The following is a 25,585-nucleotide window of genomic DNA, read 5'->3' as shown; positions in this document are numbered from 1 at the left end:
GAATGCATGGAGTAGCAATGTTGCTGAGGAAGGAGAGACTTGTTCTGTACATGTAAGTCGTCTTGTGGATAGACTGATTTCGTTTTGTTGTAGATTATGTCCTTGCCCTTCGTTGTGTTTTCGTTTTTGTAAAATTCGAATTTTCACGAATATTTTTTTCTGTTGTCCCTGTGATGTGTTGTTGAGTTACTCAGGATGGGAAAACAGCGTTGGACCTAGCCAGGCAAAAGAAGTATAGGGGATGTGTGCAGTTGCTGCTGAAGCACGAGAGTGCGAAGGTATGTTGAATAGACTTGACTGTGAGTGACTGAATTTAGATGTACTGTGTATACAGTATTCATTACAGCGTGTCGTTCATTTGATTGGTTGAACTATGCAGTGATTAGGTGTCACGTGAGTCACGTGAGGTGCACCTATTTGGGACGGCGAAATCTGTGTTGCACGTCATAATATTGACATCATAAGTAGAGGAAGTGTGGACGTGGTGCACCGCCGCGATGGAATGAGGCAAGTCTGACCCAAAAATGACGTACATCATGGATTGCGCCGTCCCACAACCCCATTCCAGTTGCACACTCGGGGGGGGGGGGGGGGGGGGGGGGTATGTACTCTTGATGGGATGTTTGGCACCATCACACCCCTCATGTTGCCGTTCACATTGTGAATATTTACACATGTTGATCGTGAACATGTGTTCCACCTGATTCTGCACTGCACATGCTGTACTGTTTAGTACAGGCAGACCTTGCTTATCCGGTCCTCTTTTATCTGGATCCCTCGACATCCGGAAGAAAATCGTTGGTTACCGATTTACAGCATATGCCATGCATACATACAGTGTGCGTGTTTGATTATCCGGTTCCCTCGCCTATCCGGATATTTTTGTGGAAAACGGATGTGTGCGGTTATGCGAGGTCTGACTGTAATACTGTGCAAGGCAGAAACTATGAGTCTGTGGGCACGTGAGTGGCTTGGATGGGTTTCATTGAAATGCGCTATGGGTTTGATAACAAGCTATTAATTAACCATTTCAGCGCCAAGGGGGTCAGAAAAATACAAATTTTTCTGAGTTGAGCTGGACTCAAATTTTTCATAGCTCAGCTGTATATCCACAGATCTTTACAAACGATGGCTCTCTGAAAAGATATCAAGGTCAGGCAGACCATTGTGAAGAGAAAATGCAGCGAAAATAGTCTTCCTCGAGAGGGCGCCTGAGCGATGTCCATTTCCTGCATTCTGGCGACGTTTATCCTCACGGACACAAACCGATGTGCTAAGTAGGTCTTCCTGGAGACGTTGAGTGCTCGTTTGTTACTCTCCTGTGTGTAGAAGTTGAGATACGAAAATATTTGTACACACATTCTCATTCTGGGCGACTAAAGTCGCTCATGGCACTGAGAGGGTTAACAGGGAGAGAAATTTGAAGAGAGTAGTTGGGTGGACACACCCATTCCCACAGCACTGCAAACCGAACCGATTCCTTTTATGTACAACGTTTCGTCACAATTGCCATCGTCTGGTACGAAAAATTGTTGGTTTCAAGACGGCGAAACAGAGACTCGCAATGAAGGTCCAGTGCCCATCGCATGTTTTGCGCATGCATTGTATGGACGAATAACTCCCCCATGGAACAGAGCAGATGTGAGAGGTGCGCACTCTTGTTTATGTACGCTTGATGAGATGTCTATCACTATTACACTCTCCAGTATGTGTTTTTGGTGTCACTAGTGACACATGTTGACCGTGAATATGTTTTTCACCAGATACTGCACTACACACACTGATGTTTATAGGCCATTCACACGACGTCCAAACTCACTTTTATCGTACCGTTTCCAAGGATATTTACTCGGATGCAATAAACTTGCATTGCTTGAACAACGGAAAATTTTAAATTTAACATTTCCCGGTATTTTCAATAGGTCACTAGGGATACATTGACGGTTGTAAAGTTTGCCCAGCACCGTGTGAACTGGATGACGGTTTGCCAGTGTTATCTTGGTCACACACGTGCAAGTGTTTACACGTCGTGTGAATGGCCTATGCATACCCCTGGTTGTGTTTTCTCATGTACAATGCTTGCACTTGTGGTTATCACTAGTATTCCTTAAGTTCACCTTATAGGGGATTCACACACACACAGGTAAAACCACGGTTATGGGAAAGTTGTTATGGAAACTATGGTACTGGGGGAAAGGAAGAACCTTTCGGGAAAAAATTGGCAAAGCCGTGGCCGTGGGCCTCAGGGCATTTGTTAAGGGAAAAATCCCGTCGCCATACGATGCGCGTGTGTAGATCTTGTCTTTGGCGAGAACTCTGAACCCGTAGTTGTACGGGTGCATCGCAACCTGCATTTTCAGACAGTGCCCTCGGAAAATCGTGCACAGAACGTACTACAAAAATGCAGTTACAGATCATTTTTTAATTGCCCCACCACAAATCCATTGCCAAACATACGGCCAAGGGAAAACTGACCACGGGTGTGAACGGCCCCACTCTGTTGACCGAAGGTCTGAACTTTTACCTTGTCCCGTGACCTCAGGTTTCCTCGTGAGTGTGAATCCCCTATTTTAGGATCAAACGGACCCATTGTCATTTGTGACTTCACTCCCTCGAACCCAGACCCTGATTCTGTGGAAAAACAAGTTTCAATACTTCAGATGGGAGAATCCGACTTCACATTGTTTTTCGGCGTGGTTACGTCAAATTCTAGAATATTTCAGCAAGTGTATTGCTTTGTCGGAGAGAAGAGAATGATGTTCATGCGTTTGAAACCCAAAGTCCCGTTTCCATACGACAAGCGTTTTTTTAGGTGATGAGTTTTGGCTTGTTCTGGTCGGGTCGCAGTGCCGCAGACTATGCCATCATCATCAGCGTCGAACAACTTCTGGCCATTTGACATTTCCAGGCGTTGAGACCCTTTCGTCTTCCTCCATGAGCAATTGTTTTGCGCCAGCATACCAAGTTATAAGCAATACCATATGCGCACGGTCCGCTCAGTTCGAGTGATGAGGCTTTGTACTTGTGCACTGTACACCATACTGTACTGTGCAGTCGTCTTGAAATTTTCTCGCTTCTCCCATTTCACCCATTCATTTGTGTTTATAGCGATAGTCCGAAATTGTTGCACTTCAAATCACTATCCCTAGGTAATGGTTTGGCGAAATTGAATACTACTTGCAGATTTCTTATATTCTGTACTCTAGAGAATTGATTAACCCTTTCACTGCCAGCTGAACCCTGAAGGTGACAAGGCGCTCCCTGCCAGGCTGTCAGCTGAGCAGTACACCCCTCCATGCCAGGCACTTTTTACCTCCAGCTCAAAAAATCGAAAGGCCAACTTTTCCTGGAGTTTATGGTACTTTCTGTACCGACTATCGCTTTCCAAAGTATACATCGTAGGTAGACAACTCCTAAAGGAAGCCATTGCCGTCGAAAAAAATTGCCAAATCCGAAGTACAAACGTGCTGCACATAAATGCGTGTCATGTCATGCGAAAGTGCGCCGCATGCGCTGCATACACTATGTACACGATCGGCCCGGACACTGGCGAAGTAAAGTTAGGGACCATCGCAAAAGTTCGCAGAAGCCCCTGAAACGAAGAGCATACGTTTGGGGGGGAGGGAGTCGTGTCGAAAATCGCAAACCGGGCTTCAATTCAAAAAAGTATTGACGACATGTAGGAGCTGATATAGATTAGCATGCCATCACAGCCGGCGTAGATCGCTTGTCAGGACGCGTAGTCCATTCATGCAACTGCGCGTGTCGCGTAGCTGGCTGCCTGTACACTGTGTGTAGTCTAGTACCAAGAGTCCATAAAACGCGTGGTTTATGGACTAGCAGGGGTTCATAGGGTTTATGAACCCCTGCTGTGTAGTATATTATAATAATTATTATGTGTGCAGCATCCAAGTGAAATAATGAAGCCCATATTGTGACTGTCGTTTCGTTTGAGGGGGGAGGGAGGGGGGTCAGGCCCGAAACTCACGGTCTTCGTTTCGGGGGCTTCTGCGAACTTTTGCGATGGTCCCTTAGTTAGTTGTTCGTTGTTTTGGAGAGAGAAGCAGATCCTTTTTTCGTTCGCTGGGATTGAAAGATATGCCAGTGGACAGGAGAGCTATAATACTGGAAGCAGAAGAGATAACTTGCGGAATCTTCTCTGTCTTCGTGGCAACAGGACTTCAGTTGCGAGAGACTTTCGTCCTGTCGTTGCGGACGGAATTCTTGTTGCTGCCACCAGAAAACTCGGAGAACGAAACGTTCGTAAGTCGTTTGGTGAAGCGGATCGTGTCGGTGAACAGCTGCGGAATGTTCTGCCGCCGTGGCGGTCGTTTGTTCTCCCGATTAGCAGCAGTCCAAATACTTTTCAACTTTGGAGAGTGAAGCACTTCCCTGTTCCGTTGACAAGCGCGGCGTTCGCGGGTGTTGCACTTTCGCATCAGCTTGCAGTAGATCGTCAGGTATTGAGCCAGAGGTAGGTATCGTTGTAGAAAGAATATAATTAGGTTGTAGCTGACATACCCGTAGTGTCTCTTCACCGTGCTGGTCGCCATGGTAACGTGGTAGTTCTTAGAAAATTTTACTTCTGGACCCAGTGAACGCCGCCAGCGCTGTTTCCATCAAGTTTACAGTGAATGCATCCCCGAGGAATCCAGCGTCTGGTTGTCTCTACCCGTGACTCCAACCGCCTATCGCAACGGATAGCCGCCTGGAGTCTTGGGTACTGTAAAACGACAAACTTTCGCGGCGGCCAAATTCAGGCCAAATTTAGCGTTTTAGCGTTTTAGCAAACTGGACCAGTTAGCGGCGATTAATTTTAGCGATTTTTACCTTCCACCGAAAATCTTCAAGAATTTTATTTTACTAAGACTCGGAGTGCTGAGGTGCAGAGTGCATGAAGAATGTCAGAAGAGAAGAAATCAAAGAAGGAATCAAAGATAATCATAAGGTGAGCACTAGTACCGTAAAGTCCGCTGCAAACGCCCACTTCGCAGCAAACGCCCACTTCGCTGCAAACGCCCACTTCGCAGCAAACGCCCACTTCGCAGCAAACGCCCACTTTGCTGCAAACGCCCACTTCGCAGCAAACGCCCACCCCAGGGTGTCCATACTATTTTCGTCTTTTTCAGGTCAATATAGTTGTAGAAAACTGACACGAAGGTCGAATGCGTACGAAAGCGGCTGTAATGCCTACAAACTGCCCATGTCTTACCAGGAGGCTCTGCAAAGCGATTGTCATTATCTTGCTGCAAAGAAAAACTTCTGTCGAGAATTCCTTTCATTCAATAAATGAGTCGTCTTTGTGGTAGTTCGCTCTCCATGTGGTAATGCGGTAGAATCCATCTAGTTTTCATGACATTTCTGCTGTGCACCATGTCGCGCTTTCAGAACGGAACAGTGATTGTTCTGACGAAGCGTAATTCAACCACTTGATTGCTCGCAGTATTGCAGTTGCAATTCGAACAGGGTATGTCACCGAAGCTACCCCTACAAAGTCGTTGCTAACTTGTTGAAAACTCTGAAGTGCTCGAGAAAAAACACTTGCTTTGAGCGTTGTGTGATTTGGAAATGATGGCTTGAAACACCGTCAGAAGTGTATTTGGTTCCTGCAATACTCTGTTCTTCGCTACCTTATTATTCGGAAGAAACTCCCGTTTGGATTTGCGAATTAAAATAGCCATCATCATAATATCACTACGAGCTAGCTCGTGGCTAGTGCCCAGAGCGATTTCGAAACCAGGAAAGAGGACATAGTTTACCGTAGCAAAGCGCTCTTCGCACTACGGTGTGAGATGCACTTTCGTACAGTAGGGGTGACAGTGCATGGGGTCGGTGTGTACAGGCCAGCAGATCTTGGAAAAATGGGGTGGGCGTTTGCAGCGGACTTTACGGTACTGGGAGAAAGGATGGCGTTTTCGAAGAGGGATCTTCGGAAGACTTTCTCTTCGAACGGCTGAGCCACTGCGACACTAATGGCGATAAAATTCAGAAGACTTCTTCGAGCAGTACAACACTAACTAAAATCTACGCAACAGCAAGCTGGCCAAACACTCCAACAAGTTCAACAACCCTCTACACAACACTGAGACATTCTCCAGTTGATTGTTTTATTCTCTTCTGCAATTCTGGTTCAAGTCGCCGTACTCCAACGACAACTAGTAAGACTAGTTTTGGTATGTTAGGGGCCATCTGTAAATATAGATTTGTATTTATGGATTCTCCACAGGCTTTATCCTAAATCGAGGGAGTCTCTAGATATTTGTATAGAAACGAAAACTAGTCGTTTAGGGGAGAAGGGGTTGAGCGCCTGTTCGTTTCTTAAAAAATATCGATGCACAGTTTGTATGTGTGATCACGTCCAGAAGAAAAAGAAAAAAATATCGATGCTATGTACCGTTTGTATGTGTTCGTTTCTGAGGTAGGGGGAGGGAGGTTGAAGACAAATGACTAGTTTTCGTTTCAAAATAAGTATCGGTATTTACGAAGGTCCCTTACTTTCCGCAGCTGCACGCTTTGGACTGTAGCCATGCAAGCAATGATCAGCGCTAGTCCAGAGTCTGTGCAGTGTATGTACAGACAGTGCACAATCGATCATTGAAGCATCGCGTAGTACATGATTGTACATATTTCACATTCGCGTGTCAAACTTTCGTGATTCGGCCCTGCTCGCGAAAGTCGCGGAAGTTATTCGCTCGCGAAAGTTTGTCGTTTAACAGTAATAGCTAGGCATCAAGTCTGAACCAAATTCCATGCTCCGCGCAATGAAAGTTGACGGGAAAGGGGAAAATACTCGCACCGACTCTGGGAGGTGGAAGTGCGTGAGAACCGATTTCTTCCCCACCGCTCGGCAAAAATCGGATGCGCATTTTCAACGACGCTGGTTCAATTTTTTTCAAATGGCAACCCATACTTCTGGCAGCGTATTTCGATGGGTATGGACATCTTCCAGGGCCCCGTGGCCGTCTATCACGGCTAAACATCTCCAATATTCGAAATTAGAGGGCCAAACTGGGTGAGGTCTGCCTGTCGACGGAAGTCGACAACAGCACTGGGGAATGCATGTTTACTCGTCGACGCAAGTCAACAATGTCACTTGAAGTGCATGAATGCGCTGTCGACAGTGGCAGTGAAAGGGTTAAGACTAAAATCGGAGCATTTGGAGCGAGTTTGAAAATTGACTGAAGTCACTATTGCCATAAGCAAATTTACACATGCGCTCAGCATCACGCATGCTGGTTCAGTACCCCGGTGAATGGTCGCTTTCTTTGCATCGTATCTCTTTCACGGCATGCCAGGGAAGGCTGAGAAAGTAATCGTGACTAATTTCACGGCAGTTTGTGCGCAAACCAGTCCCTCAAAAATCCATCACGATGTTTTTGTTTACTGAGGAAGTAGATGGAAAACCACTCGTTTGAGGGGCTACCGACCGACCTCCGGCCTGGCTATCCCCCTTTGAGGGAGATCTCCTGACCAAAGAGAAAACGAACTTGGCAGCTCTGAAATAGAGTCAAACCTCTTTAGGACGAACATCAAGGGACCGATGATATTCGTTCGCAATAACGGGAGTTCTTCTTTTCCATATGTTTTACCCGGTGAATACACAGGGTTTTATCCAATACAGTTTCGAATGCTAGTTCTTCTTAGGCAAACATTTGTTTTATCAGTGTTCTTCGTAACAAGGTTTCACTGTACATGAAGTGCAACCACTGCAACTGCTTGTGGCTTAGCACCACAGCACATACCGTGCTTTCCGGGGTGTCGGCTGCACTTTGAAATGCATCCAAAAAACATCCCTGCGGCTTATAAATAATCCGAATGCTGGTTGTGCTCTACAGCGCTCCATGCATATAATGAGTGTATGATGTCATTCGACTGTTTTCATGTACTGAAATCCATCATTCCACTTGCACAAAGCTTCTACATGTCAGTTCAGAGTGAAGGACAAACTAGGCCCTTTTGCTATAACCTCAGTTGTTCTTCTTAAATTGTTAACCCTTTGACCTCGAACCACAAGTTAAAGGTCATTTTTGAACACGAGTTTGCTCGTGCGCAACCGTGCCAGTTTGTGCATTGTCGTAACTCCATTGTCCTTTCTTCGATCGCCAAGAATGAGGACTTATCGGAAAGTTGAGAGAATAAGCTTCCCAGCCGTGTGTCGTATGATCTGGCGTGATGAAGATTCACTGAGCGCTGAAGAGCGAAACATGGATGCGCTTGAATTTGTTTGGAAAGGGACGTCGCCTGTGACTCATGGTTGCATAGCGCATGCATAGTGGAGGCCAAATGAATCGCTTGGGCTTCAGGAACCTGCAGGGCTGTGATTCACCGTTCTACATTGAGTAAAACTTCAGAACCAATGACATTTGTGGATGTGGGCACAGTATCTCGCTCAGGCGCAATAGGGCAGCTCTCAAAAGACGTGACGGCGATTCTGTTGCTCCTGTGGAGTACTTAGTGGCGATACCTGGCGAGAGGAGATCTGTAGCTTTCCAAAGAGACCAAGATGGAGATATTCCAAATCTGGTGCGTGAAATTAGATAATGTTGAAATGCATACTGGGACTGTTGCGCGATCGATCGCGCACCTCTGCGCGAATCCTGAAGGAATCCATGGATGCCAAAGGGTTAAGCATTTGTAGCGTCTTGTACGTATGTATGTACCGGTACCCATTAAGTTAGATTGTCAAAAAGGTAAAAGTCTGACGTATGACTTACTGGAAACCGTGAAATTATTTCGATGGTCGCGTGGAAATCGCGAAATTTAGACAGCGCGGAAAGGAGATCCGTGAAAGGTTTAGCAAGAATGTCACAGTAGCACAAATAGTAGCGCAATCCAGCGTATTCGTGAAGATTGCCACCAAGAGTTTCCTTGCACCACTGCTGTACAAATAACTCGGACCGAAGTTCATTCCTTTCACATCCTTTTGAAGTTTTCCCTCGACGATCGCACTACTGCTTCTCTCTCGTCACTAGTAGTATGCCGTTCCTTCAGTGGATGCAGAAAAATGATGACAGCAGCACTGCGAAGCAGGCTTCATACCTTCCTCCTGCGGCAAGCATTACCGTCGCTGCAGCAAACTCAGCCGTGGAAAAGGAGCTGGCTACGTTTGAGAAAAAGAAGAGGAAGCGTGGTGACTACCATAGATACACGGATGAGGTGAGAGCCAAGATCGGTCGACATGCCACTGAAAGCGGAAACAAATCAGCTGTTCAAAAGTTAGCTTGTCCTTGCTTAGCCTTCTTTGGCTGAACACCTCTGCTTTAAAATTTTCAAATTCTGCAATCGCAAAATTAAAACCTCGCAAACCTGTCCGGATTCTGAAAACGCGAACTAAAAACGCCGCGAAAATTTCACGCTTTACAGTATACCTCACCACAAAAATACGAATTTTGGGACTGAAAAGCGGCACGTAGCTTAGACCCTGGGGGCTGGGGAAAACGAATGTCGCAATCGACCCGTGTCTGATCCTGTGCATCAAGCACTAAATGTTGTACCACCCGACTTTGTAGGATATCACTGGACATTAACCTTTTTCGTACTTGGCCACTTTTCTCCTGTGAAAAAAGGGGCCACACACGGTGCCACACACCTACACACACACACACACACACACACACACACACACACACACACACACACACACACACACACACACACACACACACGTACACATGCCCGAGCACACACACACACACACAGACACATAAGCGCACGCACACACACAAATGCATGCATGATGAGATGCGAAATTGAGGTCTGTGGGTTCTGGCTATGCCAATCGTCTACTCTGTCTATCATAACTTGGGGAATAAAAGTAAATTGATCAACTCATTTCTGGTGTTCATGTGTGTGTGTGTGTGTGTGTGTGTGTGTGTGTGTGTGTGTGTGTGTGTGTGTGTGTGTGTGTGTGTGTGCTGTGTTTCTGCTTGGGAACAATCAACGAAATGAAGAAAGAGGAACTTAGAACAGGTGGGTGCCAATCTGTCTGCTCGATTTGAGAACTTCTTCGTAGTAATGATTTTTGGTTATCAAAGTCTTCAAGTATGAGATATTAGAGAAAAACAAAGACAGAGATTGTGACAGAGAGAGGGAGATAGATAGATAGCTCATGTGGGGTAGTGCCTTTGCTGTTTGCGTTATGCAAAGCTCACTGACTTGTCAGTTTGAGCACTCTGGCAAGGTACGTTTGGGTCTGGTTTAAATCTGGCTTTGGAAAAAATATTTTTCATTGCTACCAGGTTCGGGCTCATTTTCTCTGTCCTGCGCTGATGAGTCCACAAAGGACTTCACAGTTTTGTCCGCAGATTGATTAGATAAATAGACCAAAGAGTGGTATAATTATTTGATAAGATACTTCATTGGTTGCCTGATGATCGTAGTAATACGTGAAACTCAGAGTTGTAACAAAGCTTTCAATCTCTCTCTTGTGTAAGATACAAGTACTTCATTAGAAATATTTACGATACTTCTCCAGACGTTTCGTTATTCTGAACAACATCGTCAGTGGATTTTTGGATGTCTTTCTTTATCCACTGAAGAAGTGTTTCACACAACGAAACGTCTGGAGAAGTATCGTAAATGTTTCTACTGAAGTATATTTATTTATCAAATATACCACTCTTTGGTATAGAAAGAATACTTTTTTGATATTACAATGAGAGTGGATAATCAATGGCTTGTCCACCAACTCTTAGATAGATAGATAGATACAAAGGAGTAATTTTGGAAATTGCCGGCAACCATAATTATAGCGTCTGTGTGATACTGGCGTTATTCGTGAATCGTGTAGAGTAATATGGGCCGCGATCAGCTAAAACATGTCTTTGGGGTTTCGTAAAAAAGTTGGGAAATGACGAAATGAAAAAAAGTTTTTTTGGAGCGCGTTCACTCTGCACTTCATTCATGATGTTGCGATCATCTTCTCAAATTTTGTTCAAACACTTGTTTGGCGGTCTAGTTCAAGTAGCTGGCGAGAAAAGACTGACAATGTCCGCATCTAGTGATACTAGAGCAGCTCGCAGGGCCAGACGATCGCTGTGCATGGCCCAGGTTTGTTCAGGTGCCTGCAAGTCCGTGGCGTCGGGTCTGCAGAGCGACGCTGACAATTTGTTGGGATCTCCGTGATGTTGATGTCGACAGCGAAGCTGAATCGTCCCCGTCGTCTCCAGTAGCGAAGAGGCACAAGTTGTGGGGGCAGCGAACCGGCTGCCTTACGACGTTACTTGCGTTCAGCTCTCATGAGTCGTCTGACGCAGTCTCAGAAGCGCAGGCGACGATCGAATGTGTCACTGCCAGAATCGAAAGAGTATGCAAGTGCGACGCCGCCCAGAGCATCGTGTTGCTTTCCAGGAAGAACTTGGGCCATGCCTTTGAACTGATGTCGTTGACATGGTCAAGTCTGTGTCAACATCTTTAGTTCCGTTGTATTGTGCTCCGCCACAAAAGCCACTAAGTAATAGTTTGTCTCTTTGTGTCAGACTGTGCGAAAACTGTCATTTTTTATTTCAAAGTACATATTTTGAAAGCGGTGTTTGGGGCACTTGTAGACTACTTTTCTGCCCTGTATCACCTTCAAGAGGTCAACTAAGGTCCCAAGAACTGTTTTCTGGAGGAAAACAAAACTTGAAAAATTTCACTCTAAGACATGTTTTAGCTGGTTGTGGCCCATATCAATTTAAGCACCAAGTATCACACATGATCATATTCATAGTGATCAGTCTCAGGTATTAGTATCAGTCGTCTGATTGCAATAGCATGAAACTTTGAGTTATGAAAAAACCAAACTGGACCACTTTCTGTCCTTTTAGTTAGATAGGTAAATAGATATAATTATACCCAATACTGTATGCTGTATACATAGTCAGAGAAACAGAGAGATAGAGAGACAGAGAAACAGAAACAGAGAGATAGAGAGACAGAGAAAAGGGGCGCGTTGGGGGGGGGGGGGGGGGGTGGAGGGAGGGTGAACAGGAAGAGAATAAGCAAAGGGGGGGGGGGGGGCTCTCAATAGACCAATCCCGAAAAGATTGTCTGGGTTCGAAAGGGGGCATGTCAACTGAGAGTACACTGTACAACACATACATTGCACTACCTGATCAGCATGCGGCACAGGACGTATTTGATAGTTCGCGTGTGAATGCGAGGGTAAGTACACGATTTTCTCGTTAGTTGCATGCAAGAGAGACGATGCGACAGAAAGCGAAGCCCTTTGTAGTTTTCTCTCTCGCACTGGTAATGGTCTGCTGTTGGAGTTGAAATGCTAAGACATAATCCTTGTTTCGCTCTTCTGTGTAGTGTGAAGAGGTCAACGAACAGGTAGAGCTCACTTTGATGAAGTAGGCAAGGCTGTGAGCGCTGTGGCTCAAAGCGATAGGCCCTAAATCTTACGAGATATTTCGAGTGCTATTGTTTGTTGCGAGCGCTTCGTCTTCGATGAGTCCTGCCTCTTTCCTGGCAGCTGCCCTCCTATAGGACCAACCACGAAGTGACTGTACTCATCTGCAGCCGATCAATGTTATATTGCACAAGAAGATATCGTTTTCGCCAAGCCAGTGCCCCGCCAAAGACCATCGCCGTGTCACACCGTCTGAACGAGTTCATGATGCGAAACATCATTCGCGCGAGCGTGATGAAGAACTATTTCGAAAGACAACAATGTTGTCATAGTCTTTACCCCCGGGACGACAACTATGTGCACGTCCTGCAAGGGGAGAATGTCACCAGCGACATCAACGAAGACGACGGCAGTATTTCGGAAACCTGGAGTCAGCGGAGGTCGTCAAGCTCCTCCGCGACCCGGTACATGTACAGTATACTGGTATACATGTAGGTGACATGTCGACACGAGCGTGCGGAAACACAGCATACACTGTAGTAATGTTGCGAGAGTTTGCGGAAGGAGTCCAAGTCGGGAAATCCATCAGCTCCAAAAGCTACCTGTAGGTCACTGGTGGGCGATGAGACTCCAGCTTCAGACTACAACAGTCAGGACTTGTAAATAGTTGAACTTTGTGAAGCAGCAGATCGAGAAGTTAGCTGAAATCGTAGCTGTTGCAGTATGTCGGCGCTACGTAGCTTGCATTTTTTACGGAGAGTCGATCGCCACGCGAATGTTTCTCTCCTCACCGAGAGCTATCTGGCCTCCAAACTCCGTCAGGGTCTGCCTAAGGTACCGAAGGTCCTTTGACTAGCTGCTGGCAGGACTCCATCAAATCCTTTAGCTTCAGCTCGGCGAGCAAAAGTCTCTCTCCCCTCCGCCATGAGCTGACACACACAAACTGAATACAAAACGATGCACTTCACACGTGCTGGCTTGCACGCGTGCCCCCTTTCACGAACCCAGACAATCTTTTCGGGATTGGTCTATTGCTTTTGTGACTGGTAAACTCTGTTGTACTTGAAGCATTCTACCATTTCCCATGATAACATGTACAAATGATTGTTGCTGCTACTGCTGTTGCTGCTGTTCGTGCTGCTACTGCTGCTGCTGCATTATTATTGTTTATTGCAATGCAGCTGCTGTGGCTGAGGACATCATTGGTGGTAAGGACGAGGCCAGCGTGGTACGCGTGCGTATGTACCTTGTCGGCAAGTACGCCACGGGAAAGTCCAGCTTTGTCCGGGCACTGCTCGGTGAAGAGTTCATTGAAAACGCGGACAGCACCGACTCCATTTCCATCCATCGATCCAGACTCAGAATGCATCTCTCCTCTCAGACCGCCACAGGCACACAAGAGGCAGCACAAGTTCTTGTGGATGACAGTCAACATAGTTTCTTTGTCAATCTACTCACAGCTCGCATCCGATCATCTGTAGAACTGGTCCAGAAAATCAAGAAACGTCCGCAAGAATCGATCTTGTCTAAAGTCAAGACACTATTCACTTCATGGCTCACTTCGTCATCTACTGCATCCGCTGTCAACAATGAGTTTGCCAATGTTCCCCACGCTAATGACCTGACCAAAGTGGCACCAGATGTTATCTCTCAAGTTCGCTCGTCTGTCAGCAATGTTGATAGCAGTTCAAATGAAGCGGAAGCAGCATATGCGTTTGTTGAGCTGTGGGACATGGGTGGACAGATGCCGATGTTGGTACAACAAAGCATCTCGTTTTCAGTTTGTGACAGCGTGTACATTGTGACTCTTGACATGAGGTGTGACCTGGATGAGGAGGTAACGGAAGACGTCTACCGTTTCGATGGTCAGGAGATTGTAACTTCCACACCGTTGCCAGGAATGACGCAGGCTGACTACCTTCACATGTGTCTGTCCCTGATTGCTTTGCAGCATAGAGCAGACACACACACTGACCAGCATCACCACCAGCAGCAGCATCAGCAGCAACAGCAGCAGCAACAGCAGCATCAGCAGCAGCATCAGCAGCAGCAACAGCAGCATCAGCAGCAGCCTGACACAGAGATGGGTAAGAGCAGTAGCAGCAATAGCAGCCACCATCATTATGAGGGTAGCACAGCCGTCATGGTGGTTGTTACACATGTGGATCTTATCGACGACAACCAATTAGAGAAGAAGAAGAAAATGTTCTTCACTGCCGTGTCCAAGCTGGCTGAAAGGGCCGGACCCAACGTCAAGGTCTGTGGACCCTTCTTTGTTGACAATCACCGTCTTCAAGATCGCGTATCTCGCCACAGCCAGCTTGCTGAAGCACAGCAAGAGCTCTCTAGAATTGTGTCAGCCTTTCCTGTCCAAGCAATTCCCTTGATGCAAGTGAAGATAGAAGAAGCTATTTCTCTCCACCACAAGGAAATGCTTCGCTATGCAAAGGCTGGGTGCAGTGATGATACAATGCAAGCTACCAGTAGTGATCATCAGCAGCAGCAGCAGCAGCGGCAGCAGCAGAGTTTTGTTAGTATGGACTACCCACAGTTTGTAGACTTTTGTCGGCATGTTAGCGGCAAAGATCTCACCACTGCACAAGTGTCTGATCTACTGCACCGCCTTCAGCAACATGGCACAGTGTTTTGCTGTGACTGCCCGCATCCACTCACTTCAAGTGTCATTTTCCTTGAACCCCAACAGCTGTTACTCAACTTTGTACGCATGATGACCTTCCCTCTGAAGGAGACAGCTTTTCCAAGCACATCAGCAACATTAGTCAGAGAAGTGCAACACTTTCGACGTACGGGAATTGCCAGCGCGAGGTTGATAGAGAAAGTTTGGTATCCTCTCAGCCGTGTTGTCCAGCTAGCTCTCTGTAAATCAATGTGTTACTTCAACTTGGCAGCAGAACTTCAGCCCGCCAGCAGTGCAGCCACCAGCAGTACAGCCACCAGCAGTACAGCCACCAGCAGTACAGCCACCAGCAGAACAGCCACCAGCAGTACAGCCACCAGCAGTACAGCCACTAGCAGTACAGCCACCAGCAGTACAGCCACCAGCAGTACAGCCACCAGCACCGGAGGGTGTGGCAGTAGAGACGGCGGCAGCAGCAACAGCAGCAGCATCAGCGGACAAGACAGATGTCCCGTTGTCACGCCAGGCCTACCCGACCTCTTCATCCCGTTCTGTTGCAACCAGGAAGCATTACGGTTGGTTTTGGAGGATGATGTTCCCTTTAAGCTACCGTTTAACCACCTCAGTTTCCCTGGGATGCTGTTTCCTCCACCACTGTTCGGTCGCTTAGTCACCTACATAATTCATCGTATGAAGAAAGAGTCAGCCAGTCTTCAGTTCACATCCAGTGCGGCATCACTGAATTTGGAGCTTGGTTGTAGTCAAGTATGCCTCTGCTGGACACCGACAGGTGTTCGCTTAGAATGCGCTGCTGATACACCATCCATACTTGCTGATGTGGCTTGGGATATGAAGAGTGCAATTGTTGACTTCACACAAGTTCTCAGCACCCAAGGATACCAGCAGTTCACAGTTGTTGGTGAGTCATTCGCCTGCACTTCCAACTCATGCCAGGATCGCCTGAAGGAATGCAGCAGTCCTGCAGAGGTGCTGGTACACTCGTCGTGGGTGTTGCTGACCAGCTTGCACAAGAAGCATTTCTTGACGGCATATGAGTCGGATATGAACACCGCTCTGACCTTCAAGGCAATGTGTGCTACCTGCAAGGAGAGGGTCATTGTCCCGAGGTCCTTCTGGCCCTGGCTGTGTAAGGATGTGCCATTTGTCCAAGCTGAGGTGAGTTGTGAAGATTTTCTTCCACTGTCTTGTATGGTTTCAGCATACACTTGAAATGTCAAGCTGGTAGAATAGATACTTTGCTGCAATATCTACACCATCATGTGACTGTGATCATGTGACTGTGATCATGTGACAGTGATTATGTGACTGTGATCATGTGACCGTGACCATTTGACAGTGATCATGACCGTGATCATGTGACAGTGATCGTGTGACTGGGATCATGTGACCGTGGTCATGTTCATGTGACTGTGATCATGTGACTGTGATCATATGACAGTGATTGTGTGACTGTGATCATGTGACAGTGATCATGTGACTGTGATCTTTTGATTGGGATCATGTGACCGTGATCATGTTCATGTGACTGTGATCTTGTGACTTTAATCGTGTGACGGTGAGGATTTGACTGATCAAGTGACCGTGTGTCGTTTATTAGTTTTCATTATTTCTTCAAGGAGAAGTATTTTCTTTTCAGCAATACTCAATAAAATTCTACTTGATGAAAAAGCTAGCATAGAATTGCGATGCACTACGAATGGAGGACAATTTTTTTTTTACGGTATACGGATGTGGAATGGGCCTGACTGAACTTTTCTCTTGTTTGTGTTTCTTGCCTGCATATCTTGGGATTTCTAAAATGATTTCAGCAGCCACTAGCAGCACCAGCGGCACAAGCAACAGCAGTACCACCAGCAGCGCCAGCAACAGCAGTGCAAGCAACAGCAGTGCAAGCAACAGCAGTACAAGCAACAGCAGTGCAAGCAACAGCAGTGCAAGCAACAGCAGTGCCACCAGCAGTACAAGTAACAGCAGCAGTATCATCGTCAACAGTAGTAGCATCACAGCCAGCTGCGGCAGGCTCAGTAGCAGCATCACAGCCAGTAGCCACCTCAGCAGTGACCGGCTCAGTAGCAGCATCACAGCCAGTAGCCACCTCGGCAGCGGCAGGCTCAGTGGTAGCATCACTAACAGCATCACCAGCTGTGGCATTACTAGTAGCATCACTGTTAGCAGCAGCAGCAGCCTCAGTAGCATCTCCAATAGCAGCAGGACTGTTAGCAGGAGCAGCAGTCCTTGCTGCAGTAGCACTTTCAGCAGCAGCATCGCCAGTAGAACCACCACCAGCAGCAGCAGCAGCCTCACCAGTAGCACTTACACCTGTATCATCAGCAGCTGCACCTCCAGTAGCACCTTCAGCTGCACCTCCAGTAGCACCTGCAGCTGCAGAAGCAGCGACTACAGGTGTGTACCCGACTGGGTGTTCATAGTGTATTTTAGATACACATTTGACCAATTTAGCACAATAATTAATGACAGACAATCACTTATCCAGCATCACCACTTTGAATAGGACTAATGACTAGCTAGATCTTTGTCGGGAAAAGGTTATTCTTATGAATGACTCCAGGGTCTGATTCTTAGTGGAAATAGCAGTAAACACAAGAGGATTCTGCACATTCGACACCCAACAGGGGCTACGGGATTCTACGAGATTCTACGGAATTCCGTTCATCTGTACACCATGCATTATGCTTATACAGTATGTGTATGTGTATGCTGACGAGTCCACAAAGGATGAATCACTTCTGTCCGTAGATTGGATATGTGTATGTTAGATACAGTGTGTGGTATCTATAAAATTATGCATGACATACTGAAATGGAGCCACATGCCTGTACCACAACAGTGATTTAGATGCCAAGAATCCTTGCCAGGTTAGCCATTGCCATGGTATAAGCATACTTAGATCAACGACTGATGATGTACAGGTCCAGACTGGAGTGATGCACATCAACACTCTAGAACCTGCTGTCTGTGTTAAAATAACATGTACGGCAAGTCATAAATTATTTTTTGTATATTTGTTCATGTGTGTGTGCATCAGCAGCAGCACCTGTACCACCAGCAGTACAATCAGCAGCAGCAGCAGCATCACCAGCATCAGCAGCAGCAGCATTAGCACCCGCAGAGGCAGTTTCATGCCAACGGTCAACATCACCGTAAGCACATAGACTTGTTGTAATTGAAATCATGTGTACATGGTACAGGTATTGCTTGACACCTGATCTCAATCCTACCTTTCATATGCTAATAGCAATGTTACTCAAAGTCCAACTCGGATGGTGAGCCAATAAAATTATGGTGAAAAAGGAAAAGGACAAACCACCAACGTAACCAGATCTCATACAGTCAGCGAGTGCGACAAAATGGCACAACACTGACAAGGAGTACTGAGACATTCGGCGACACTGTTGGTGGACTGTTAGTCATAACTCGTCACATTTTGTCCTTTTCCTTTTTCACCATAATTACTCCAAGTCCCTACCACTATTTTCTTCTCTCTCGATGTCTTTCTCTTTGTCTCTGTGTGTGTGTGTCTCTCTCTCTATCTCTCTCTCTCTCTCTCTCTCTCTCTCTCTCTCTCTCTCGCGCGCGCGCGCGCGCTATCTCTCTCTTTCTCTCTCTTTCTCCCTCCCTCCCTCCTCTCTCTCTGTCTCTCTCTCTGTCTCTCTCTCTGTCTCTCTCTGTCTCTCTCTGTCTCTCTCTGTCTCTCTCTCTCTCTCTCTCTCTCTCTCTCTCTCTCTCTCTCTCTCTCTCTCTCTCTCTCTCTCTCTCTCTCTCTCTCTCTCTCTCTCTCTCTCTCTCGCGCGCGCGCACGCGCGCGCGCGCTATCTCTCTCTTTCTCTCTCTTTCTCCCTCCCTCCCTCCTCTCTCTCTGTCTCTCTCTCTGTCTCTCTCTGTCTCTCTCTGTCTCTCTCTCTTTCTCTCTCTCTGTCTCTCTCTCTCTCTCTCTATCTCTCTCTCTCTCTCTCTCTCTCTCTCTCTCTCTCTCTCTCTCTCTCTCTCTCTCTCTCTCTCTCTCTCTCTCTGCCTCGCTGTCTATCGCTCTCTCGTAAAAGCAATAAAGCAATTTAACAACCACACAACAAGCCGACCTGTTTGGGAGCTATTACGCGTTGTATTATCAGGGCATAGGCAACAATTGCCGCATACAGTATGCAATACTATGGTCCAATGCCGTAGTATCGCGAGCACCAATGTGCGTTAGACTGGCCAATGCCAGGGCTAATGGGGGCAACAATTGCCCGGCGTGTCAATACACGAGCGTACGGTAGGGATGCACTTGTGAGCACATGTAGGCGCACTTGGCTCAATGCCGGCCTGACCCACGATCCCTACCGTTCTTAGGCGTGTCAATACATGAGCATACGGTAGGGATGCACTTGTGAGCACATGTAGGCGCACTTGGCTCAATGCCGGCCTGACCCACGATCCCTACCGTTCTCCCAAAAATACAACATGACCCAAACAGGAATTATCGGCATTACTATAGTTATAGTAGCATTACTATAGTTATAGTATAATATGTATATCATATGTACACTACAGCTGTTGCTAGGGCCGTCCAATGCGGCTACCCATTAGCATAACGGGCAGAGACTAGAACAATGCCGCTGGCAATGCTCTGTCTGCGACAGGGGTGCGGACATAGCGGAGGTAGGCAGAGCTTTGCCACCTGCCGGCGGTCTTCAGCACATACTCAGGCACGCCAGCTTTGCCTGCCAGCGTTGCAGCGCCTCGTCTGAGGCTGTGGCTGCGCACGTCTTTGTTAGGCAAGGCTATTTGTAGTAGCCTGTTGATGTTATGCGGCTTCAGGAGCGTGCCGTCATCATAGCGATAGAGCGGGCCAGGTGCCGAGCCACGGGCTGCTAGGTAGCTGGTGGCTGCCGTGTGCGGGCATGTCGGCGAGCCTGTCCTCCTGACGCTGATGTCCTGGCCGCTGCCGTATTGGCTCGTCTTTGTCACACGCAGGCGCAGCTCCACGCGGTCTGGGTACATGGTCGCATCGCTGTACTCAAGGCCGGCGCCCCGTGCCGTGAAGGTGTACTCGTTGACTCTGAGCAGCCCGTGGAAGGCCAGAGTCACGGCGCTCCAGAGCATGGCGCGGTTGTGCGGGCTAGGCACAGTGGACTGCAGGTAGTGCTGTACGCCAGCCAGATCGTCCAAAGTTGCGGCCGTTAGCACTTTCCGGACTGCCGTCTGGGATCTGAGCGCCCCCTGCTGGAGCAGCCGGACACGCGGTGAGGCGAAAACATCCAGGCAGAGGCCCTGCAGGACGTGCTGATGTCTCAGCGCCTGGGTGTAGAGTTTCAGAGACGAGCCAGACGAGCCGGACGAGAATTTCCAATTCAGAAAGTTAATCAGGCTGGGCTCCGTCACCGGGTACGGCGCGACTTGCCGTAGGGCAGCAAAGCGTTCGTAGGAACGCTGCACTGAAGCGTACGTTGCGCTGGAGCTGTCTGCCAGGTCGTGACTGATGAGCTCCATGGCTGCGTCATCAACTGATGGAGGGTGGACTGCGCTGGTGGTGTAGGCGCTGCGTCGGCAGTTGGGTTGAGGGTCCGGAAGCGCCGTACCTGCAGACGGGAGAGAGAATCAGCAAGATCATTGCAGTGTCCGGCGATGTGGCGAAGCAGGAGGACAATGTTATGCTGGGCGGCTTTCAATAAGCCGGCCCTGACCAAGTCCATGACCGCTCTATTTGGGGACGTGCCAGAGCGCCAGATGTAGCAGATTGCTTCGTTGTCAGTGTAGAGTAGCACTCGTCTGTCCTCCAACGTGTGTGCCCAGGTACAGAGGGCCAACATCACGGCGTACAATTCTTTCCATTCAATAGTGTGCTCAGCTTGGTCAGGAGACCATGCGCCATAGGACCACTTGCTGCCGAAAACCAGACCGAAACCGTGTCGACCTGAAGCGTCGGTGTACAGCCCGATGTCTTCGGCTGTGCTCCAGGACGGCTCGATAAGGGGCTTCCGACCATTCCATTGGCTGATGCAGGCATCCCACCACAGGATGTCAAGCTTCGCCTCCGAGGGTACGGCTACCGGTGCATCTAGGCTAGGGAGCGTTGCTGCGCTGTCGAACAGGCGTCTGCAGAACGTGCGACCCGCTGGAATGACTTTGGCTGCGAAAGACAGGCTACCGGCCAGGGACAGCAGTTCCCTCTTGGTGCACATCTGCTTCGACAGCCACGCGGCAAGTGCTAGCCGTAGTTCCGCCAGTTTCGCAGCCGGGAGGCGCAGCTCCCAGGCGGCTGTGTCGAGCTCGATACCCAGGAACGTTATTGAAGTTGACGGCGGGCACACTTTGTCCTCTCCGTCGGCCAATGGGATGTTCAGCATGTCAAATACAGCCAGCAGTGTCTTGAATTTGAGCATAGCTGCGGAGTTGGGCGGCTGGACGTGAAAGAAATCATCTAGGTAATGCAGCAAATCAACAATATCGTAATTATTAACTGCAATCCATGCCACAGCGTCGGCAAGTCTGTTGAACAGAAACGGGGAGGATCTGAGGCCAAATGGTAGTACCTTATCGGCATAGTACGAACCTTCCCAAAAAATACCAAGTAGGGGCCAGTCGTCAGGGGAAACAGGGCAGAGCCGGAAGGCGTGCTTCATGTCGACCTTAGAGAGGAGAGCTCCGGGGCCGTGCTGGAAGATGCAGCGTATTGCGTCATCTACCGTAACGTAATGCAGGGAGAATTCGTCAGGGTAAATGCCATCGTTAATGCTAGAGCCGCTAGGGGCAGATAAATGCATGATGAGGCGTACGCCGCCAGACTTCTTGGGCACGATGCCAACGCCAGAACATCGGATATTAGGGAATGGGGGTTGGGAATAAGGCCCGGCCATGTGGCCACGCGTGCATTCAGACTGAAGGTAAGCAGAGACGGCGGCAGGGTTGAGCAATGCGGAAGGGAGATTAGGGGCAATGAGGCGGGATCTATTACCGTGATAGCCAATGCGGGCCCCGAAGCGCATGTCGTGACAGAGAGAATGCACAAAATCGTTATCGGGGTGCTGGGATAGCTCTTCAAACAGCAGGGGAATATTTGTTGGACTCAGTAGAGCGTCCAGCCCCTATATGATGTCCAACCCCTATATAGAGTCCATTGGTCCAAAATCCACTGTACAGAGTCCAAACTTGGAATCAACTGTGAGCTCAAAGTTTAGATGAACATCACTCCCTGTATAGAGTCCAGCCAATTGGCTTCACCCCTATATAGTGTCCATTGGTCCAAAATCAACTATACGGAGTCCAAACTTTGAAATCAACTATAAAGAGTCTTTATGTGGACAACACTTCCTGTATAAAGTCCAGCCAATTAGGCATCCCCTATCCAGAGTTCGAAATTAGACATAGGATCTGCTGTAAGCAGTGAATATTAACCAGAAAACGGCCTCTCCCTTTAATCCTTTACATCATTCACTTCTCAAGATAAAAAATAAGTATTGAGGCGCCACTGCAGCCACTTCATTACATGAAAAACCCTACAAACACAATCCTCAAATCAAGTGGTCTCTTCGCAGACGCTGCAAATTACAATAATTATTATCTCAATCATGTGGTGTTGCCAAATTATTGTGCTCGCACACACATGCACACACCCACACAACGCCAAGAAAATACCTAGAAAAAAAACCAAGAATCGAAAGATAATAATGGAGAGCCAAGGATTAATTATTTTTTTCAAATTATTGTGCGGGCGCACACACACACACACACACACACACACACACACACACAAACTTATACAACGCCAAGAAAACACCAAGAAAAGAGTAGAGACACAATACACACGCAACTCCAACAGCCATGCAAACATCCACCCATTTATACGTAAAGTCAAGAGGGATAACAAAAAATTATACGAAACGAATGCATACGTGGCCGTGGGCGGATGCACGCACGTTTACATACATGTACATGTAGTAGTGTAAGAGAGTAACATAGTGCAGTAGTCAGCATAATGCTAGCACATGCTGAGACTGCAATAGCAAGCTTCACCATTGCTCATGGCCATGCAAATGTTCAGCAGCACTCAGTTCCGCAAGCTTCTGAAGATCAGCACACCTGCAACAATTAGATAGCACAAGGATACGCTTATTACCGTAATGATGCATGGGAGCACACAACTACCAAGTTCTCAACGAATGTGATGCTCAATGAAAATCCATCCACTCAAAGACCTGTGAACAGGTGACGGTGGGAACAATAATCTATTAGTAATACTTATGATGAAGTACGAGGAATAAGATTGTTTGTGCACACTCAAGACGCACAGACACACCACCATACATGTAATGTACACAGTGTTTCACTTCACTGCAACTAAATTGAAATGAGATGATTTGAACAATCTGTACAGCGTTGCCGTCAGTCAGCCTTCCCCGAGATGGAAATGCAATGATTCAATGATTTGTTGTCATGAGGCAGTTTCACTGACACAGTGTCATGTTTGTCACATCAAAACGGTTACTTCATGGAATACGAGTACATGTATTAGCTTGAGAAGCTTTTTCTTGTCATCAGCATACAATAAATCCTCCTCCTACCACTACTAGTACACTGGCACTGCGTTTGTGGATCCCATTGTATTTGACATCATACTAGAGCCTAGTAGAGGAAGAGTGTCGTGGAGTTCACATAATTATCATAGGGATAAAAATACATTTCTCATTAAATAAAATAATATTGATGATAACTAGACGATCGTATACGATTGATGCAAAGTCCTTGCAGTCCTTGAGGACTATTACGAAGTGGTTGATTACTTTTAGGGCATTCATTCAAGCAACATCAAACAAACGCGATACGCTCCTTGAAAAATGGAAAAAAATTCAAGCATATTACGACAGAACAGCTGACTAATCGAAACGAGTCAAGCTTCCTTACCTCAGTCATCGTCCTGCCATGTAGTTGGACAGCCTTTTGACACGGTGGTACAGGCAGCTCTTGTCCAGACAAACAGGATTTCCTTGTGGCGTCGAACGAAAGAGAGTGTCAGTGTATCTGACTCGTCAGATTGGAACTGTGCTGAACTTTTCTCGTTCTCCGCTTTCTGCTTTCACCCCTCGCTCTGATGAAACCGTTCAAACGTCTTACTGGCAGCAATGGCCAGCCAAACAGGGATCCTTGTGGCGTCGAACGAAAGAGAGTGTCGGTGTTCCTGACTCGTCAGATTTGAACTGTGCTGAACTTTTCTCGTTCTGCAATTTCTGCTTTCATCCCGCGCACTGATGAAACGTCTTCCGAGAACCACAAGACGCTTTCCAGATTTGATTTTGAACGTCTCCTTATCCTCCTTGGTTACCTCGAGACAGATTACTGTCAGCAACTGCACAGCAGAACTGGCAGCCATGGCTGAAGTGAAGAAAGGAATGCGCTGCCACGAGGCAAGCAAAACTGAAAAGGTGTTTGTTCTCTTTTGGGCACAACTCACAGGACGGCGTGACTGGATAAACTGGACTCCTGGACCGTGAATAGGGGACTTGTAGAAAAAGTGTACTCCTTATAAGGGATTGCGCGGCAGGATGAAGCTGATCAAAACTGAGTGGACTCCTGGACTCTGTATAGTGGATTTTGGACCAATGGACTCTATATAGGGTGCTGGACATCATATAGTGCATGGACTCTATACTGAGTCCTACATATTTACAGGGGACCAAGGCGCGTGTGAGCTAATTGGAGCTGCGGGGTTGGCCAGCAGAGCATGTGGATTGGCCATGACCGAGGCGGCCGCAAGAGAGGCAGCTGTGGGCGAAGCGGCAGTTGGAGCGGACGCACTTTCCTTGGTTGAAGAGGCGGCATACTTCTTTGTCGACCGTGTCGTTGACGCTGCTGGGCCGAAAGGAACGAGCGTCGTTGCTGCTGTTGGGCCGAAAGGAACGAGCGTCATTGCTGCCGGTGGGCCGAAAGGGACGAAATGCCCGCGCGTCAAATATAATTGTGTATAGGTCCTGGACTATTGCGTCCCACCGCATGGTTGGGTCCGCGGCCAGGAGTGAGCGGAATGATCGGTCATACTCCTGCACGGCCTCAAATCGAAATTTCCGGGCTACTTTCAGGATAATCTGCTGGTACACAAACAGCTCTGGGGCCCTGGAGGGGTGTGCTGTGGCGTAAATCGCGCAGTATGTTGTCCAGGCGTCGAGCCAGGTGTCGATGTCCTCGACCTTCCTGGAGGGCCTGTTGGCCGGTGCTAGGACCACTGCGCCGTGCGAGCTGTCGTGGTCGATCTGGAGAATGCTGCGGCTGGTGTCCCCTTGGGACGGGTTAGGCAACAATGAGCCCAATTCAACAAATTGGCCAGTTCCTACTTTATCGTGAATGGCTTTCGGCACGGTTGCATAAAACGTTCTCTTACCTGCGGGGTTCATTGGCGGTGAGACGGCAGCCGCCAAATGCGGAGCAGGCAGAGCGTCCTGCGGAGTTGCTGGTGCTTGCCGTGGGAGTGCCGCTGCGTGAGCTGGCGGTGGGGGTGCCGCTGCGTGAGCTGCCGGCGGGACTGGAGCTGCGGCCTGATTTCCAAGGGCAGCACGGACCTCCTCCCGGATAATGTCCCTCAGGGACGGAGCAGCAGTTGC

The 25,585-nt window shown here is 47.9% G+C and overlaps 1 protein-coding gene across 1 annotated transcript in view; it reads left to right on the top strand.

Moving 5' to 3' along the window:
* Window positions 1–25,585, top strand: part of LOC135822821 (uncharacterized) — a 30,236-nt gene that overhangs the window by 575 nt on the left and 4,076 nt on the right. Inside the window, exons 2-6 of the mRNA XM_065335656.1 lie at window positions 195–278; window positions 9,951–9,969; window positions 13,516–16,148; window positions 16,802–17,396; window positions 18,040–18,154. Of these exons, the coding sequence (XP_065191728.1) occupies window positions 195–278; window positions 9,951–9,969; window positions 13,516–16,148; window positions 16,802–17,396; window positions 18,040–18,154 (3,446 nt within the window). The remainder of the gene's footprint in view (window positions 1–194; window positions 279–9,950; window positions 9,970–13,515; window positions 16,149–16,801; window positions 17,397–18,039; window positions 18,155–25,585) is intronic.

This window comes from Sycon ciliatum, chromosome 8, assembly GCF_964019385.1.
Source record: "Sycon ciliatum chromosome 8, ocSycCili1.1, whole genome shotgun sequence".
NCBI classification, from domain to species: Eukaryota; Metazoa; Porifera; class Calcarea; order Leucosolenida; family Sycettidae; genus Sycon; species Sycon ciliatum.
This window is presented reverse-complemented; position numbering and strand designations above follow the sequence as displayed.